The following is a 12,438-nucleotide window of genomic DNA, read 5'->3' as shown; positions in this document are numbered from 1 at the left end:
CCGATTCATGGAATGTTGATTTAACAAATCTCTGAGTTTAACAGTGTGCTTTGAGAAGCTGATTTATTGATGAATCATTCAGTAAATACAGCCAATGACTGTTACAGGAAATTCAGCACTTGTCACTCAGTATGATGATGGCACCAATTATTGGGTTTGATATTGTACTACGGCAACCTTGCATTTCACAGCAGTTTTTCTTGAAAAGACTGTGGGAAATACTAGCGAGTATTTGATGGGAGTGGGTGTGGAAGGCACAGATCTTTAATTTTAATACCTTGCCTGCAGCTCTAATATAGCTGACATCCCCCTAATGTGCAAGAACAAAAAATCTATTATTAAAATTCATTCCTTGATTATTGAATAATAATAAAAAATTGTATGCGACTCACTTCAGCCGTGGTGAAACTTGGAAATCTTGCAGTGATGTCACGATTCACAAGCGTTTATAGAGCAATCGCCCCAGGGTGGTGCATACCTTCCCCTCATCCCATCCCATATTCTTATCCCTTCCCAGTGCTATAAGTCATAATGGCTTGGTGCTTTCCCCTGATAGTTCCTTTCCCTTTGCCTGGGTGGTGGCCCAGAGACAGCCATGAGGTGGCAGATGCCACAAAGATATTTAAGAGACTATAGAAAGAGGGAAAGATGCAAAGTCCAAGACAATCGGCTTCCCTGGCGGGCGAGGATCACCACAAGCAAGGAGACCCCTTAACCACTACACTGCGCTGCATTATAATATGACACTCCTGTGGTGCACCACCCCCACTCAAAAAAAAAGTTCCCCAAAATAATTTTATCTTCTTATATTGTTAAAATGCAGTCTCTGATCACAGGAAACTAAAATAAAATATTGTATATGACATACTTTAGCTGTCATGGAGCTGAGAAGTTGAGCAATTTATGGGTGCCAAGTGAGTACGCGCTTGAACACGCACTACCCTGCCACCATGTGGGGCAGCAGTTGCCCCCGAATATAATTTTTCATAATTATTTCAATGTCTCTTATTTGTTTCTTCTCTGGTTTATTGCTGTAATATTATTCAAGTGTGTAATTTGTGGAATTTATGCAGTTAAATGTGAGGAATATCGCTATACAGTACTCAAAATTATGGAGCTCATAAATGGTGACACGTATATTGTATTCCAAGATCAATCAAACAGTGTTTTGTTGTTATTACACTATATACACAAGTTATATATAACTATCTAGTTTTTGTGCACCATAATGAACCATAAAGATGGTGTGTTGAGACTTTACATACACACAACAACAACAATCCAAGGTCAGCCTAGCAGCCAACAGCTGAGTGTGGCAGGGGTTGCCCCCAAATACAATTTTACGTAATTATTTTAGTGTCTGTGAATCGTTTATATCTAGTTTTTTGAAGTAATGTTATTCAATAGTATGTAATTTGTGGAATTTATAGTTAAATGTGATGACCATCACCATTCTAAAAAATATGGGGTTTATATATATAGTGACAAATATATTACATTCTCAGATCAACCAAATGGTGTTCAAATGTTAGTGGCTCTCAGGTAAATTCAGATAATATGATTTTTCTCTGTTAGTGCACCACCCTTCAAATGAGATCTCGGTTAACACAGTACTTTGTTAAGTGTACAACTCAATTGTACACTTAAAGTTGAACAAGAAATTAATGAAAATATATAACTTATTTATTATTAGTCAAAATCTTAATTATAACAAAAAAATATGGTAAGTTTCAAGATATTTTAAATTGAATGAAATTTCCTGGCAACCCACCTAGCACTTGCATCAGGTCCTCCATATGTGGTCTTTCTTACTACAGAGTCTATAAGCACTGACATATCATCATGTAAACTGAAACTCTCTCCCAGGCGACTTCTTTTTGCAGGTCTAAAGAGGCCAATCTCTCCCTCCTCATCTTCAATGAGCCTAGAATGGGATGCTTGCACTCGGGAAGGAAACACCACGTGAGACAAGTCTCTGTTGAAAGAATACAAAATTAATTAAAAAATTTCAAGTAAAAAAATGTTATAGAGTCATTCCATGCCAAATGATCACACACACACACACACACACACACAGTACTGAATATATAAAGGACCTTACCTTGCCGAATTATTTCTTTTGGGAGTGAACAAGGAAGTAATCTCCTCAATCTCGGGTTGTTCCTGTGCTTTACGACGCTGAGCCTTGTTCCTGAATGGTGTGTAAGGTGTAGGGGAGGACTTCACAGAAGACCAAGCATCTAGGCTAGTGTCTAGCATTTTATTAATATTGGCTGTATGAGACTTCAGACTTGGTGCAGCTTGACGAATCTGCGCAGACAACGGCTGAGGCTTTGTATATATGGTTCGTGATGAACCAACATTCCTTATTGGACCACATGTTATCTGTATGGGGAATAAAATGTTACTACCGGTAAATATGTTTTGACCACAGGAGACTGATCATGAAAGGTGTTCCTGAGCCAGCATATCTCAGAATATGAGATATGCTGAGTTTGACGATTATGCTGATTTGGAGTAATGAGCAGGGTTATTGATAAGTCCATAGAGTGGAGAAGGTGAATGCAGTGATGGTGAAGGAAGGTGAATGCAGTGATGGTGGAGGAAGTTGGATGCAGTGGTGGTGGTGGAGGAAGTTGAATGACCTTGTTGAGGACTTTAAACACTGTTCTTAAATTGCCCAGCTTCTCATACATTGGTGCTGTTATTCTATTTATGCATTTACAGTGTTAAAGAGCTGAATTACCTCCTAAGTCTTTCTCTGTTCCCCATTCCTAAGGAACCATACCTATATGGTGCAGGAAGAAAAGGTAAAAATGTGGAAATCACTCGGTAGAAATACAGTAATGCAAGCCACCAGAATCAGCCGTTTTAAGAACATTTATGATGGAAAACTATGGTATTGAGTAATAAATGATCACCAGGTTTTGATAGGAGGAGTACTCCAAGAGTAAAAAAAAAAAATACTTCCTTCCAATTGGTACTGATAGATACAGTACAGGTAAACAAGTAGTTAGGCATTGTCCATCCCTTACCATATACAAAAGAAGTATAAATAATAGTTATACTCTCATATACTTACTCTTTTAGCAACATCTGGGAGGTGAGTGAGGTAGCCATGAACTAGTGCAGATCTTGCTCCCTGCCGCTTCTTGGCAGTGCCTAGACCCCCACGGAGGCTCTCCTGCAGGGCAGCAGCCTCATCATACCTGTAGTGATAAACATACATCTGTAATATTTCATTTCTTTATTATACACCCCCATACCCATCCCATGGGTGGGGTGGAAAGGGTTACAGTGGCACATAATCAGTCCAGGAACTGAACCCCATAGTTTGTTTAGCTAAGTAAGTGACAGTCTTGTGAAGCTAGTTACACAATTGTTAATATTACATACACATGTACATACATGTAAACAAATACATATATTGTACATGTCAATAATCTTTTGATGTCACAAGTCAACAAGAGGCTCACAACTATATCTAAACAATGCACTTTACATCTACTGTGAGTCACAGTTATTAATCTTGCTTCACACCCAGTCAGCCACCCGACTGGTCGGCAGCCTTACAATCATGTGCATGCATTACCTACAGTAAGCAAATTTTGTGCAAAGGCATGCTACAAAATGGCTTCCGAAACTGAAAAACAAGAATTACGAGGAAAGGCAAGAGGCATTAAATATGCCAAAACTAAAAGATAGAAGAGGTGATGATCACCACTTACAAAATAATACCAATAATCAACCAAACTGACAAAGGAATTCCTGAAACCAGTAACTTCAAGAACAAGAGGACACAGATCCAAGCTAAGGAAACAAAGGTGATGAAAAAATATTAGAAAGTTTTCTTTTGCAAAGTGGTAGACGGTTGGAACAAACTAAGCGAGGAGGTGGAGGAGGCCAAAACTGTGAATAGTTTCAAAGCCTTATATGACAATGAGCACTGGGAAGACAGGACACCACGAGCATAGCTCTCATCCTGAAATTGCACTTGGGTAATGATACACATGACAGCAGTCTCTTCCTAGTACACATAACCATGAAATGGTAATAGGATTTTTTCATGGGTCAAGGTAAACATCGTAACGTCCACAGGGAGCTTAATCCATATTTGCATCACACACGTAAAACGCAGACAGTAATTGTCCAAATCGTCGTATGATGATGACGACCGCATTTCCCTAGTAATATTCATGACAATATTGGTAATTAATAATGATTCCAAATTTGCACATGGAATTAACATCACATGAGACAAGGAAGTATGTTATGATGTGCAAAACAGCCCATTGAAATGCAGAGGTGCAATAGGCACACAGAACTCCATCAACATCAAAGGTCTAAGACTTTTCAACACACTCCCTCTACACATCAGGGGCATAGCCTGCCAGCCTCATGGTGTTCATGAGATAAATAAACACCTCAAAAGGATACCAAATCAATCAGGCATTGATATCTGATCAATTCAGGTGTCAGGCTGCATGCAGCTGCATCCAACAGCCTGGTTGACCAGATTACAAACCAGAAGGCCTGTCAGAGTCTGGGCTGTGGGGATGATCATCCTCAGAATCACCAGAAGGTAACCACAGGGTAAGGTAGCCCATTTACATTACTTCGCATTATTTGGATTGAACCCCAGCAACCATTTATCTGCCCATTCTTGAAGTTTGTAAAGGTCTTCTTGCAGCACCTTGTGGGCCTCTTTAATTCTTACTCTCCTCATTAACTTTGCATCATGTGCAAACTTCGACATGCATGAGCCCACTCCCTCTGTGGTCATTTACATATATTAAAAACAATGGTCCTAGGACAGCTCTATGGAACAATACTTTCCATTCCTCTCAAGGATAACTTATCTTCTCTGACTATGACCCTTAGTTTCCTTGTCTGTCAATTATTCCCATACCCTGTCCAGTGTTGCCAAGTACCCAACTGATTGTATGCTTGAACATCTCGTGCACAGTGCAAGGGTTCATTCAACCAACCCATGTATCAGGGTGTCTACCTGCTACAAACTGACAAAAAATCAAGGAGAGAACAAGTTTAATATACTATAACCAATTAATTTGGCACACAAGAACAATAATTTCGTTATGACTTTGTTAAGCATCAGTCACAGAAAACCACACTTTCTAATTATATTTTAGACAACCTTAAATGTTATTATTTCAGTGGTGCACTTTCAAAGGCTTCCTGAAATTTTTTGTGAATTCATTCCATTAAATGATGCAGGAGCTATATAGATTTTTTGAGAAGCTGGTGACCAAACACTGGCAACTAATGTACATGAAGAATTTGAGAGCACACACCAACCTGGCTCTTTGGAGGTAATAGACAAGAAGATAATCATAGGCAGATGTGTTGGCTGAAGTTTGAAGGTAAGAAACAAGGACTTCTTCCTCCAAGGGAGACAGTGGAAGGTGAATAACACACTCCAACTTCCCAAGTTGCTCACATCCTGTTTAGGAAAATGCTTCGTTTAGTATATCACACAGCAATTTTGAATAAAGCACTAACGTAAGAACTTGGTATTTCAAAGGAAAACAACATATCAATGTCTAATAATTTCTGCTATTCTATTAAAAAACTAGTTCAAACAGCAGGCATTTTTTTTTTTTTGCATTTAAATCTTGCTGACAAAAATCTAAAATTAACAAAATACAGAATAAAAATTGTGTGTGTGTGTGTGTGTGTGTGTGTGTGTGTGTGTGTGTGGTGCAGTAACCCTTAACCTAATCTACTGGGGACACTTTCTCAAGTACCACAAACAGAAAATATCTTGCTAATATATATCTATGGTCTGAGACAGGTACATGGCAGCAAAATTTTCATTTCATTTATTAGACAGATATTTTATTTACTATTGGTCTGATAAATTTTTAACAGAATGTCAACGTGTGCAAAACCTATAGATGATGTCACTGAACTAAAAGATGGCCCAAATGTTTATCTCACACCACTGAATCTGAAGTCTATATTGATTTCAATATCTCAAGTTGGCAATTAAAATTCATTCTCTCATTAATGCTACAAAATATTACCAGTAAAGAGGTGGTTAAGAAGATCCTCGGAATTGTTCTTGATGCGGTGAGTTCGCTGATAGTGGAAGGCTTCCCTAATAAGTCCATTGGCTAAAAGGAGGGTCAAATGAAGCCTTATATCATCCAGATCTGCCTTGGGAGGTTGACGAATCTGAGCATATGTCAGAGCTCTGCTGTGTTCACCCTTGTTTAAAAAGGAATTGATAGATGTTATATAGGTTACATCATACCAGAAGGGAGGTGCACGCATTCAACAACAATCTCTCTCATTAGTCACAAAGTTGTATGGAACATCAAAAGAATGCAACCATACAGCTATAAAGCTCCTACATTTTTATTCCTGAAAGTATGTAGGGTAAAAACCTCTTCAAAAATCAGTATACTCGTGCACCTTCATATGCAAGATCTGAAACTACAATCCTAATCTGGCATGTAGCCTAACTCATAATATTTAAACAGCAAAAGCACCAGATAAAATCAGGTTCTTGTCAAAGGCAATGTGAAAAGTGCCTTTCCGAGCCATTCACTTATGGTTACGTAGATGATGAGTCACAATAACGAGGCTGAAGATATGAAGACTAAACCACACACCAGAAGATGAGACACAACATTTCAGATATCGGAGACCATTACCAAGTCAATGGTGGTAGAAGCAAGGGAGAAACGAGCATTAAGTAAGGCAAGAGAGGTGGAGGAAATTCCTAGAGGAAGGTAGAGGAAGGTAAGAGCAAGGAGAAAGGTACAGATGGGATGGGTGTAATGAAGGGGGTGTAAGAAGGGGGGTAATAATGGGTATAGGAAATGAGAACGTAACAATAAGAGGAGAATGAAAAAGAAAGAGAAAGGATGGGTAAGCTTATGTAAGGTCAAATTTGTTAGAAAGGTTAGAGCATTTGAATATGTACCGTGAAAGCGAAGAGTCAACAGCAACAAAGCCAGGACTAAAGTTCGTGTTGGGAATGTTGTGTATCAGAGCCGAGTCAACAAGACGGTGTCTGAAGAGTAGAAGCAAGAAAGATTATTTGAGAAGATCAATCAATAGGATAATTAGAATTCCTAACATTACAGAAGAGAGCATTGTTTGTGTCTGCAGACTTAACACTTTCTTATGTGTTCCTTAAGTCTGTCATCTAGTGTATGGGCAGTTTTCCCAAAGTATTGGAGAGGACAAGATGAACAGGAAATAGAATAGACACCAGCAGCATTAGAAGCAGGAGGAGCAGTGTGAACCAGATTACTATGGAGTGTGCTAGTTTGTCAAAAGGCAAGCTTAGTGAGATCATTAATACCCTTCGTCCTCTTGGCATGGCACCGAATCCCAAAAACCCCCAAGAGGAAGCCAGAGATACAGCAACTGACGCAAGGACACCGGGAAACGAACCCAGCAATTGCGGGAGCTGTGAAAGAGGCCGATCCGATCCTACCAGAACAGTTTTCAAAGCCAAACCCTGCCCAGCAGAGAAACCAACAGGGCAAAGTTCATGCTCCTGCACAGCTGCTCGAGCAACTGCCAAGTGACCCGAGTCCCCCTCAAAAACAGCTGATGGAGGGACCACAAGCTGCAGGAGGGAGAGAAACTGGCGCAGTCCAAGAACCCCACACTACGTCCAGCAGAGCCCAAACCCGGGACGGAACTGGAAATTCCGCAAAGTTACCATGAACCTGAATCCGGCAAACTGGGAAAGAACCAGACAAGCTAGCAGACAATCAGACCAGCAGGGAGCCCACACCAACCAGTCGTCAAGGCAGGTTGCCAGCCAGGAACACATTGGAACCTCAAAACACACCTGATCAGTATAAGAGAAACTGAACTCAAACAAAGCGAGATCCAACACAGGTGAAAACCGGGTCTCGCAAGAAGTATGTGCCAAGGGCCTCCCGAACCTCCTTAGGGGGAAGACGAGAGGAAGAAAATCTCCGAAAAGATGAATCCGAAGAACTTGAGGGCACCCAGAAACGAACCTGTGGGGAGTCCTACCTACTGTATTTGTCGGTGGATAAGATGCAAAATGTTAATTAAATTTTTTCTTGTTTGGGGGGTGGGACAGTGATTGCTCAAATAGATAAAATACATCCATTAGGTTTCTTTTACACAGCTTAATCTATAATACACATGAACTAAAAATAAAATGTCGACATTTCTATTATCATAACTAGCTGATCAAAAATATTCTTCCAAGTTAAAAAAAAAATCCCAGCATATTCTCAAACATGTTAGAATACCTTGAAGAAATAGAAGTAAATATTTTTCATATTTAATTGAAATACAAATCCTTGAGTATTTATACTGGCAAGTCAATAAATTCAGAAAAATCTATGAAATTCAGAAATACTAAATCAACAAAAAATATACTACACTCCCAAATGCGTATTTATAAAATAAAATAAATGTTGGCAACAAAAATAAACTATAAATGGATTACATTGACTGTGAATAACTCGCCTGATAAAGAAAAGCCTTCATGATCCGGCGGTGCTGCCAAGTGGTGATATCGTTTGTGCTGACAAGTGGATCGAGTAGCACGTTCAGACCCTCCTGTAGAAGTATATGAGAGGTAATACTAATGCACTGCCAAATGTTTCTTAACACGTAGTGGAAAACCTTGCAAACATTTCTACATACAACATTTATCCTTTAAATTGTCTGGTTCCCGAGGGTTTAAATTTAACAAAACAAACTCCAATAAATGTGAAATGACAAAAAGAGTGTTATATGATTAATACCAACAATATGTTGGCAAGTTTTCAGGAGTTAATATTTATAAAAATAGACTAACTCAAGAATGTTAAATATTTTTGGATCAGGAATGTGTGTACAGTACAGTATATGGATGGTGCACGAAGTTGTATGGGATAGAAGCAGAAAATGACAAGGTTCCTCGAGATCATCACACACACACGTCATGATCCCGATTACACTCATGGGTAGGGAATACCTGAGCCCAGTGAAAAATGTTGAATAATAAAGCAAAGATAACAGCTACTGAACTATATACAAAATTTTATATATTATTCATCCATTCATTGTATTATTCACATTGTGCAACATGAGGATAACAAGCACCACCACACCGGATTATAAGAGGCAACTAATGCTCCAGTTATAAATGAATAGTAGGAAGGGTATAAAGAGCTACATCTCGCTCCACTGTAGTTACTAATATGGAAGCAAACGGCAATCATTTCCTCTATTCTTATGTTATAAGGGTAACAGAAAAATGTGACAAAGTAAATCATAATAAGGACAAGGAATACATAAATGATTCAGTAAATGACTAATTTTATTATAGACGAGTGGAAGGAACAATGCAACATGTCATAAATGAACTCGGTGAACACGAAACATGACCTAGAAATTGGCTACTATAAAGGCACGAGAGGAAGCATATGGAACTCAAGGTAACTATTGAGAAAATTCCATGGAAAATACAGGAAGACAGAGGAGATGGAAAGGAAAAATGGGTCCTCACACAAACTCTATACAAGAGGGACAAAAAGGGAAGTAGTAAAACACACACAGGTAATACAAATCCACAGTAAGAGATGAAGCAGCCACAGGGCTACAAGGGAGTGGAAGAAGGAAAACTGGCCAAAGAATCAGCCAAGGGAATAAAGGAAAGAATTAAAAAAAGAGAATAACAGAAAAACTTTACAGAAGCAACAAAAGGTACAGAGCTAAGAACAATATTTAAAACTTTTCTACTTTTTCACTTTCACCTTCACAATTCTCGGGGCCTATTCATTGCTTTACCATTCAAACTCTTCTCTTTCTCAAAACTCCAAAAATCAGTTATATCTTGAGGGTCTTGATATGGATCATATGTAATGCTAACTACCTTCACTATCAAACATGAATTTACTGCACATTGAACTTGGCTATGAAAAGACATTAATGCCACACACACAACTCACTACACCAAGTGTAAAAAGAACTTCACAAAAATATTTTCTACAAGTAAAATAAATAGCATTTGTGAAACTCACCTGAAAATCTTTATGATCCAAGAGCCAGAAGGCCTGTGTTAACTTGATATGTGATGGGGACAGAGAAAAGCTCGAGGGATATTTCACAAGTTCCTCCACAACCCTCACATACCTGTTGGAGAGTGACACCTTTACTTTTTATGCCAATACAGTACATCATTTTGTTTTTGCCACATGTAATCTTTCATTGCATGCTTCAATATAAAGTACTATGTTCACATTCTGCCGACACAAGCACACCAGCCATTGCATTCCGTGTTAGAAATATCCATAAAGCACTCGAGTGTCATATCATGCCTCGTTCATCTTGAAATTGGCTAATTTTTTTCTACTATGCAATATTTTAATAAATTAAAAACAATTTTAATACCAAAATTAATGTTTTTATAATAAACATTAGGCTTGCAAAACGAAAATAAACAAAGTGAATGCACTTGAGTATTTACTTGCATAATTGTACATACTTGGACCATCGAATGGTGCTAGTACAGAAATCAGGCTTTGAGTAGTCGTGAAAAACAGTTTTATAAGCAGAATAATTGGATTGCTCTTAACTCTTGCTTGCCCATTTTCAGATTTAAGTTACACGAACCAGGCAGACTGAGTATTTGAACCTTGTTTGCCTAGTTGTGTCTACTGGAAGTGAGATTCGACTATACACCCTACACCTTATATCTATTGTACTTTGTATCTATAGTATCTATTGCATTTACTTTATTGTATTTATACCCTCCAATTTTCCAGGAGAGTTGTACCAATGAACAGGTACACCTGGAATGGATTCTGGGAAATCAGTATCCGCTTGTTTTTATATCAATAAAATTTCATCAAATACTTTAATGCTGTACTTGTTTTTGTATTTTTGTTTTTACACAGGTGTGTACAGATGACCGACTCATCAGAAGGCTTAGAACTCTCCCTCTCACAGTTTAAGCCATACAAAAACATTTTTTTCTGGAACATTTATCTACCAATTGGCTTACAAACACCTCCCTAATCACTGCAAGGTGAACATGGGACTAATTACTGCACGTGAACATTACAAATTGGTGACCACTTGTTCCTTCCTTTCCAGAGGACCGAGTTATGAGGAAAGAGTGAAGGAATTAAACCTTACGTCACTAGAAGGCAGTCGAGTTAGGGGGACAAAGGATGGCATCATAAAATTCTCATGAAAATTGACAGAGCAGACAATACGATACTTGTAATGGGTGGTACACAAACAAGAGACTGCAAATGGAGACAAAGTAACCAAGTGAGTTACAGGGACATTATAATTTTTTTTTTTAATCTGAATAATCAGTAAATGAAATGCACTAAAGAAACAGAAGTGGTGGTTACTTACTTGTGTGGAGTCAAAATCTTGACACAGTTTCATGAATAGCTATGTTCAACATGGTACATGTCCATGTTGGACATGAACCCAACAGCAGTTACTCCATCAAATTATATATATACGATTCGAGAGAGTAATATTTGAACTTCTAAGGTTTGATGAGACTTGCATCTCAATGATTAGTCGTTGAGATGTAAGCTCATTCTAACCACATACCTTGACAAAGCACTCGAGGGTGTGCGAAAGACTTGGTGTAATTTCTTTTACATAAATTTAACAAATACGTAAGTGTGGGTTTTTATCCTATTGTTTCAGATACTAGTAGCATAAAGAAGTTAGATGTAGGGGCACTCAGGTTTTTACCCTGTTATTATGTCTGTAAGAAGACATTATCATTACTTATCTGAAATAATGTCACCGAACTTTGAAAATTAATGATCTTAAACACATTCAAAACAGAGGAATAGTATCACAGCTAGTGATATGGAACACACTGGGAACGGTGTTGACCTGGGAAGCAAAGCCTTACCTACCTTGTGGTTACCTTGCGAAATTCGGGGCTTAACATCCCTGTGGCCAGGTCCTCGACCAGGCTTCCTGGTTGCTGGACTGGTCAACCAGGCTGTTGGGTGCGGCTGCTTGCAGCCTGACATATGAATCACAGCCTGGTTGATTAGGTATCCTTTAGAGGCGTTTGTCAAGATCTCTCTCTAACACTGAAGGGTCGGCCAGTTATGCCCCTTATGTGTAGGGGGAAGTGTGTTGAAGTGGATACCAGTGGTGTAATCCTCATATTGCGCATGCTCACTTTTCATCATCACCTGCTCACTTTTCATCGTCACCTGCTTCTGTATCACTGGTATCCAATTGTCATGTTAGGTCATTATTGGGTCTTAGATTGTTAACATCACCATCAAGGTCAAGTTCATACATGACATATTTCATCCTTTGAGTAATTTTTTAACCACGTGACCCTTGGGTAACCAGGAGCTAGATGCACATTCATCAGCCATGGTCACTCACTTGAAACCGAGCCTACTCACGGCTGTGGGGCACGCTTGGAATATTTTCCAA

At 38.8% G+C, this 12,438-nt stretch overlaps 1 protein-coding gene across 4 annotated transcripts in view; it reads right to left on the bottom strand.

Annotated features, from left to right (window-relative positions):
* The window catches only part of LOC123762257 (protein ELYS), a 56,205-nt gene that overhangs the window by 25,821 nt on the left and 17,946 nt on the right, over positions 1–12,438 (bottom strand). For all 4 annotated transcript variants that reach the window (XM_045748669.2, XM_045748659.2, XM_045748677.2 and 1 more), the window contains exons 16-22: positions 10,029–10,140; positions 8,488–8,580; positions 6,045–6,228; positions 5,317–5,461; positions 3,083–3,209; positions 2,102–2,385; positions 1,772–1,975 (exon numbers count right to left, since the gene is read on the bottom strand). In XM_045748669.2, the coding sequence (XP_045604625.2) occupies positions 1,772–1,975; positions 2,102–2,385; positions 3,083–3,209; positions 5,317–5,461; positions 6,045–6,228; positions 8,488–8,580; positions 10,029–10,140 (1,149 nt within the window). The remainder of the gene's footprint in view (positions 1–1,771; positions 1,976–2,101; positions 2,386–3,082; positions 3,210–5,316; positions 5,462–6,044; positions 6,229–8,487; positions 8,581–10,028; positions 10,141–12,438) is intronic.

The sequence above is a fragment of the Procambarus clarkii genome, chromosome 5, assembly GCF_040958095.1.
Source record: "Procambarus clarkii isolate CNS0578487 chromosome 5, FALCON_Pclarkii_2.0, whole genome shotgun sequence".
Taxonomy (NCBI): domain Eukaryota; kingdom Metazoa; phylum Arthropoda; class Malacostraca; order Decapoda; family Cambaridae; genus Procambarus; species Procambarus clarkii.
This window is presented reverse-complemented; position numbering and strand designations above follow the sequence as displayed.